The following is an 8,007-nucleotide window of genomic DNA, read 5'->3' on the forward strand; positions in this document are numbered from 1 at the left end:
TGATGACGGTGATGATGATGGTGATGGGGCTAATGACGGTGATGATGATAATGATGGGGCTGATGATGGTGCTGCCGACGATGATGCTGCTGATGATGATGATGATTATGGTTTTTATCATAGTGATGATGACAGTGATGATGATGATGATGGTAATGATGATGGCGATGATGATGATGGTTTTGATCATAGTGATGATGACGGTGATGATGATTATTGTTTTTATCATAGTGATGATGACAGTGATGATGATGATGGTAATGATCATGGCGATGATGATGATGGTGCAGATGATGGCGATGATGATGATGGTGCAGTGCTGGCGATGTATGGAGCAAGGCACGGCGCGCTGTCCCCCCCCCGCAACCCCCCCCCCGCACCCCCCCCCCCGCACCCCCCCCGCACCCCCCCCCCCCGCACCCCCCCCCCCCCCCGCACCCTTGCTCTCCAGCTTGAAGTCCGGCGGCAGCAGCGCATCCTGGCGGTTCCCCAGCACGAAGGCGAGGAAGGCGAGCACCTTGGCGTCCAGGATGGCGATGATGGCGAGGATGTAGGCCCAGCGCACCGAGCACTCGCCCAGCGTGTACTTGTCGGCGCGCTCGCCGCACAGAGCACGCACCTCCGCAGCATCCCACGCGTCCGGGAAGATCAGGCAGCCGAGCACCATGCACACGGCTACATGCAGAAGGGGTTGGGGGGAGCAAGGGGGGAGCAGGGGGGAAGCAGAGGGGGAGCAGAGGGGGAGCAGGGGGGAGCAGAGGGGAGCAGAGGGGGAGCAGGGGGGAGCAGAGGGGAGCAGAGGGGGAGCAGGGGGGAGCAGGGGGGGAGCAGGGGGGAGCAGGGGGGGAGCAGGGGGGAGCAGGGGGGAGCAGGGGGGAGCAGGGGGGGAGCAGGGGGGGAGCAAGGGGGAGCAGGGGGGGAGCAGGGGGGAGCAGGGGGGAGCAGGGGGGAGCAGGGGGGGAGCAGGGGGGGAGCAGGGGGGGAGCAGGGGGGAGCAGGGGGGAGCAGGGGGGAGCAGGGGGGAGCAGGGGGGAGCAGGGGGGAGCAGGGGGGAGCAGGGGGGAGCAGGGGGGAGCAGGGGGGAGCAGGGGGGGAGCAGGGGGGGAGCAGGGGGGAGCAGGGGGGAGCAGGGGGGAGCAGGGGGGAGCAGGGGGGGAGCAGGGGGGAGCAGGGGGGAGCAGGGGGGGAGCAGGGGGGGAGCAGGGGGGAGCAGGGGGGAGCAGGGGGGGAGTAGGGGGGGAGCAGGGGGGGAGTAAGGTGGGAGTAGGGGGAGCAGGGGGAGCAGGGGGGAGCAGGGGGAGCAGGGGGGAGCAGGGGGAGCAGGGGGGAGCAGGGGGAGCAGAGGGGGAGCAGAGGGGGAGCAGGGGGGAGCAGGGGGGAGCAGAGGGGGAGCAGGGGGGGAGTAAGGGGGGAGCAGGGGGGAGCAGGGGGGAGCAGAGGGGGAGCAGAGGGGGAGCAGGGGGGAGCAGGGGGGAGCAGGGGGGAGCAGGGGGGGAGCAGGGGGGGAGCAGGGGGGAATAAGGGGGGAGCAGGGGGGAGCAGGGGGGAGCAGGGGGGAGCAGGGGGGGAGCAGGGGGAGAGCAGGGGGGAGCAGGGGGGAGCAGGGGGGAGCAGGGGGGAGCAGGGGGGAGCAGGGGGAGAGCACGGGGGAGCAGGGGGGAGCAGGGGGGGAGCAGGGGGAGAGCAGGGGAGAGCAGGGGGGAGCAGGGGGGAGCAGGGGGGGAGCAGGGGGGAGCAGGGGGGAGCAGGGGGGGAGCAGGGGGGGAGCAGGGGGGGAGCAGGGGGGGAGCAGGGGGGAGTAGGGGGAGCAGAGGGGAGTAAGGGGGGAGCAGGGGGAGCAGGGAGGGAGTAAGGGGGGAGTAGGGGGAGCAGGGGGAGCAGGGGGGAGCAGGGGGAGCAGGGGGGAGCAGGGGGAGCAGGGGGAGCAGGGGGGAGCAGGGGGAGCAGAGGGGGAGCAGAGGGGGAGCAGGGGGGAGCAGGGGGGAGCAGAGGGGGAGCAGGGGGGGAGTAAGGGGGGAGCAGGGGGGAGTAAGAGGGGAGCAGGGGGGAGCAGGGGGGAGCAGGGGGGGAGCAGGGGGAGAGCAGGGGGAGAGCAGGGGGAGAGCAGGGGGGAGCAGGGGGGAGCAGGGGGGAGCAGGGGGGGAGCAGAGGGGGAGCAGGGGGGGAGTAAGGGGGGAGCAGGGGGGAGCAGGGGGGAGCAGGGGGAGAGCAGGGGGGAGCAGGGGGGAGCAGGGGGGAGCAGTGTGGGAGCCTCGATGGGCGCGCTGATGGACAGTGGCACCTGGGGGTCTGTCCCGTGGCCTCCTGCCAGTGGACATTCCGCGCTGCACGTGGCGTCAAAGTGCACCTAGCCTGGCACAAGCGCCGTGCCGACGTCGCCGCTACTTAGTGGTGGTGGTGGTGGTGGCTGTACGTGGCTACTCGAACGCAGCGCTGCGGAGGCAGCGGCGAGAGTTTGTGGATCGCACACAGATTGCGTTGGTGATTCTAGATTTGAAGTTTTCGTGACTGCAAGGGTCCATACTCTTTGGTTTTTTCGGTAAAGTCACGTAGGTGAAAAATACAATAAAAAATAAATTAAATCACGACGTTTGATACAGTAATTTTGCTGTGACGGTGCCACCTGAAGACGGAAGCTTGTGTTGCCTCCGAAACGTCGTGATTTTATTTATTTTTATCAAATTTTTCATCTACGTGACTTTACCGAAAAAAACAAAGAGTATGTTGGTGATGTTTGTTGTGATGTATGTTTGTGATGATTTTTGTTGTGATGATGTTTGTGATGTTTGTGATATCTGTAATGATGTTAATGATGATGTCTGTAATGATGTTTGTGATGTCTGTGATGTCTCTGATGATGTTTGTGATGATGTCTGTGATGATGTCTGTGATGATTAATAATATAGGTTTTTGGGTCAGATCGCGTTACTTATAAATGTGTCGTAACCCTCCACCACCCGGCACGGCCAAACAGTAAAAAATGTGTCACGTTTTCAAAGGACAAATGAATTGACTTCTTTAGCCCACCGGTGTGCTGAAGAGAGAATCAACAGCATTTTAAAATTTGAGTAGCACGACGTTTCGCTGATAATTACAATCAGCTTCATCGGGCAAGAATGGTGAAGCTCTCCTGTTGCTTCCGGTCTTAAATAGAGCAGCAGCAGGGTGACGTCATCATTTAATTCAATTGAATCTGGTGCAATGATTCGAGGCAAGGAGGGGGAGGGTATTGTAATTATATAGATTGGTAATCATTCAATTGTTATTCATTGGTATTTGTTTATAAGGAATTGTAATTGTATTTATTTGATAATACGCTTCCAGGCTGCACTACGCCTGTAGCTGTCAGAGCGATTGAAATGATTTCTGTTTCTCACAATTTCAATGGATTCTCTAATTAGTCTTGGCCAGTAATAATTAGTTTACACAACACTTCAACCGATGAAGCTGATTGTAATTATCAGCGACACGTCGTGCTACTCAAATTTTAAAATGCTGTTGATTCTCTCTTCAACACACCGGTGGGCTAAAGAAGTCAATTCATTTGTCCTTTGAAAACGTGACACATTTTTTACTGTTTGGCCGTGTCGGGTGGTGGAGGGTTACGACACATTTATAAATAACGCGATCTGACCCAAAACCCTATATTATGAATAATATTGGTCGCGAAAGCCTACATGTTAAATTGTCTGTGATGATGTCTGCGATGACGTTTGTAATGTCCGTGCTAATTTCTGTGATGACTGCGATGATGTCTGCAATGATGTTTGTAATGTTCGTGATGATGTCTGTGATGATGTCTGTGAAGATGTTTGTGAAGATATCTGTAATAATGACTGTGATGATCTTTGTGAAGATGTCTGTGATGACGACTGTGACGATGCATGTGATGATGTCTGTGATGATGTCTGTGATGATGTTTTTTATGTCCGTGATAATGTCTGTGATGACTGCGATGATGTCTGCAATGATGTTTGTAATGTTCGTGATGATGTCTGTGAAGATGTCTGTAATAATGACTGTGATGATCTTTGTGATGATGTCTGTGATGACGACTGTGACGATGTCTGTGATGATGTCTGCGATGATGTTTGCCAAGCAAATTCGTGATGCCGCTCGATGCCCCGCCGCGCGCCCGCAGCCGAAGCGTGCGATCCCGGGGGGTCGCCGAGACCCCCCGTGGCCTTCCCCCTCCAGAACCCCGGGGGGGGGGGGGTGGCCCACGCGGTCCGCTCACTCGGCCACTCACCGGCCGTGAGCTGCATCCAGGCGCAGATCTTGTAGACGGTGGCCGTGTTGCAGAAGAAGAAGAGCGCGAAGCAGACGATGCACGTGACGGTGAGCACCATGGAGGTGCCCACGAAGAAAGAGGCGGCGCGCATCGCGCTCGAAGGGATAGTGGAGAAGTCGGCGAACGAGCCGCGGCACTTGAGGTCGACCTTGGAGACGCCGCCGCTCACGCAGAGGTGGAAGAGGCCGAAGTATCCGGCGCGCGGCGTCTCGGCGCCGTCGCCCACCCAGTAGGGCTGCACGAACACCACCACGTTGATGATGGCGAAGCAGATGGTGAAGATGGCCCACAGCACGCCGATGGCGCGCGAATTGCGCACGTAGTTGGTGTGGTAGATCTGGGCCGCCTCCTGCGCCGACAGGAGCATCACGGTGCGTGGAGGGGCCGCGTCGCACCTCGACGCGGCCGTCAGCGGGGCCATGCTGCTCATGAGGCCCACGCCGATGCCGCCGCCGCCGTTCTTTCCGAGCAGCAGCGGGTGCGAGTCGGCGGGGGTGTGGATCCAGGAGACGGTCTCATCCAGCTGGATGGAGGCTACGGGACGCGCGCACCACGTGGTTAGAGAGCGCGCGCGGCACGGCACGGCCGCGGCCTCACCAACCTCACCCCATCAACACCCTCACCACGCTCACCCCATCAACACCCTCACCACGCTCACCCCATCAACACCCTCACCACGCTCACCCCATCAACACCCTCACCACGCTCACCCCATCAACACCCTCACCACGCTCACCCTATCAACACCCTCACCACGCTCACCCCATCAACACTCTCACCGCCCTCACCCCATCAACACCCTCACCAGCCTCACCCCATCAACACCCTCACCAGCCTCACCCCATCAACACCCTCACCACGCTCACCCCATCAACACTCTCACCGCCCTCACCCCATCAACACCCTCACCAGCCTCACCCCATCAACACCCTCACCACGCTCACCCCATCAACACCCTCACCACGCTCACCCCATCAACACCCTCACCACGCTCACCCTATCAACACCCTCACCACGCTCACCCCATCAACACTCTCACCGCCCTCACCCCATCAACACCCTCACCAGCCTCACCCCATCAACACCCTCACCACCCTTATTCCATCACCACTCTCACCACCCTTATTCCATCACCACTCTCACCACCCTTATTCCATCACCACTCTCACCACCCTTATTCCATCACCACTCTCACCACCCTTACTCCATCACCACTCTCACCACCCTTATTCCATCACCACTCTCACCACCCTTATTCCATCACCACTCTCACCACCCTTATTCCATCACCACTCTCACCACCCTTACTCCATCACCATTCTTACCACGCTTACTCCGTCACCACCCTCACCAGCCTCACCCCCTCACCATCCTCGCCACTCTCACCACCCTCACCAGCCTCACCCCCTCACCATCCTCGCCACTCTCACCCTCCTCAACCTCCGCCACCCTCACCTCACCACCACCATCGTCACCCTCACCCTCACCCTCTAAGCATTACTCTCACAAGAGCTCACAACAACAGTCAACAGTCGGGTCGTGCTCTCCTTGTGACAGGGGTGGAGAACCTCTGCGGCCCGAGACTTCGTTTCACGCAACCCACGGCCACGTACGAGGCCTCCCACGTTGAAAGGACCCTTCAGGGGAGACGTGTTCGTCACTGCCAGCATCTTAGCCGCACGAATCGGGTGCTAGAAGGGGAGATTGTTTTTTCTCAATGACAAATTCTAGGGCTCATCTGATCGAGTCTCTCACTTCTCTGAAGAGATGCCGCGACACCGAGGTAATACCGATCGCCCTTATTTTAGTTTTGCATTCTGACCACAAGTATTGTGGTTGATACAGACATAATTAGCCGAGGTATTCCTAGCTCTGCGATCTTGCATTTACTTACAAATTCCATCTCTAGCCCCGTCTACTCCAGGCACTTATAACCTTTGGCTGGAGTGGCTCTGCATTTGGCTCAAGCAACTCTCTCGCGATATTTATCTCCACGGTTCGCCAGCTGTGTTTGTTCACCCGAGGGCGATCGCTTGTGTTGCGATCGAAACGTCGTGTTTTTTTTTACCTTTTTATTATTTTCTATCTACGTGAAAGAACCAAGGAGTATGAATTCCTGCAGTCACGAAAGCTTTAAGTCGCGATTTAAATTCGAATTGGAGCGCTGCGGTGGCCGCGTGCTGTCACAGCAGTGGCCGAGGCAGTTGGCTGAGAGATGCACGAAGGGGCGGATGGGGGGCGATCAGCCCCCCATCTTGAGATCCAGAAAATGCACCGAATTTTTTTTTAACATTATTGTAGGGGGCCCTGTTTCAAAAAATTGTTAAAATGCAGGGCACCCCAGGCCCTCTCCCTTGGGGAGTTTCTAGATCCGAGGGGAGATTGTGTGCATGTACAGCGCTCGGCGCTGAGGGCTGCACAGCTAACGAGGGGTGGGTAAAGGGACATTGGGTGGCGGTCCATGGCCATGCCCCCAGGGCGCCGGTCCATGGCCATGCCCCCAGGGCGCCCTCTTCCCTCGCGACGGTGCTGACTCAGCCGTCCCATCGCCCCCTCGGTGGCCCGGCTCGCTGCTGCTGCTGCTCCCACAGGGACGGGAGGGAGAGAGTCGGCGAGCCTCAATGGCCTCGTTTGGCCAGGAGAAGTCTCACGACTCTTCATTTTCAGTAGAGTCCTGCCAGGTCTCCGTAGTAGGGGGCGATGATGATGGTGCTGACGGGGATGTTTGCTGTGTGTGTGTGGTGCCCAGTGAGTAATCTAATCCGGCTGTCCGTACGGAGGCACTGACAGAGTGGGGCATGTCTCGCTGAGCCATCGCGTGATTCACGACGGCCACCCGCTCACACACTGCAGTCTATGCAGTCCACGCAGTCCACAACACGCCCGGTGGACACGCAGAGTCGGCTCACTCGTGGGTCGCGGATTGACCTGCGGGCGACTGCTCTCGATGGCACTCGCTTGTCAACGACCTCGGGCTGCGTTTTCGAACGGCGTGAATGTCACCGGCTCTGCGCAGCCGACGCATTGTCGCATTGACCCAGGCGCCACGCGCTACGTTCAAAGCAAAGGGCGTCTCGGCGCCTCCACGCTTACCCGTCAGGGAGGGCGATCGCCGCGTTTTCCCCAGCGCGGCGCCGTCCATCTCGGTCGCACTTGGGTTCTGGGCGACAATCGCGGCCTCGCGCGCTGTCCACAACCCCGTGCTGCGTCGAGTCTCTGAGCAGTTGAGGTTTCAGCACCAGGGACAGCGGCTGTAGCAGCAGCAGCCGGATGAATCGCTCCGCCTAGGAACTTCTTTTCTCGTGAGCGGTGAAGCGTCCATGGGGTTTTGTGGATTCGTAGAATCACCGCCACCACCACCTCCTCCCCCGTCTCACGCAGGCGCCACGAAACGGCGAGCTCGGGCAGTGCAGGCACAGGAGCAGCAGCAACCAACTACAAGCCCTAGTCAATACCACACCAGCCCTAGTCAATACCACACCAGCCCTAGTCAATACCACACTAGCCCTAGTCAATACCACACCAGCCCTAGTCAATACCACACCAGCCCTAGTCAATACCACACCAGCCCTAGTCAATACCTCACTAGCCCTAGTCAATACCACACTAGCCCTAGTCAATACCACACCAGCCCTAGTCAATACCACACCAGCCCTAGTCAATACCACACTAGCCCTAGTCAATACCACACCAGCCCTAGTCAATACCACACCAGC

The 8,007-nt window shown here is 58.7% G+C and overlaps 1 protein-coding gene across 1 annotated transcript in view; it reads right to left on the reverse strand.

Annotated features, from left to right (window-relative positions):
- Positions 1-7,649, reverse strand: part of LOC144946258 (LHFPL tetraspan subfamily member 3 protein-like) — a 10,465-nt gene extending 2,816 nt beyond the window's left edge. Inside the window, exons 1-3 of the mRNA XM_078875152.1 lie at positions 7,385-7,649; positions 4,250-4,825; positions 439-675 (exon numbers count right to left, since the gene is read on the reverse strand). Coding sequence (XP_078731278.1) covers positions 439-675; positions 4,250-4,825; positions 7,385-7,433 — 862 coding nt within the window. The 5' untranslated portion in view covers positions 7,434-7,649. The remainder of the gene's footprint in view (positions 1-438; positions 676-4,249; positions 4,826-7,384) is intronic.
- Between the last annotated feature and the right edge of the window lie 358 nt (positions 7,650-8,007).

Source organism: Lampetra fluviatilis, chromosome 40 (assembly GCF_964198595.1).
Source record: "Lampetra fluviatilis chromosome 40, kcLamFluv1.1, whole genome shotgun sequence".
Classification (NCBI taxonomy): Eukaryota; Metazoa; Chordata; class Hyperoartia; order Petromyzontiformes; family Petromyzontidae; genus Lampetra; species Lampetra fluviatilis.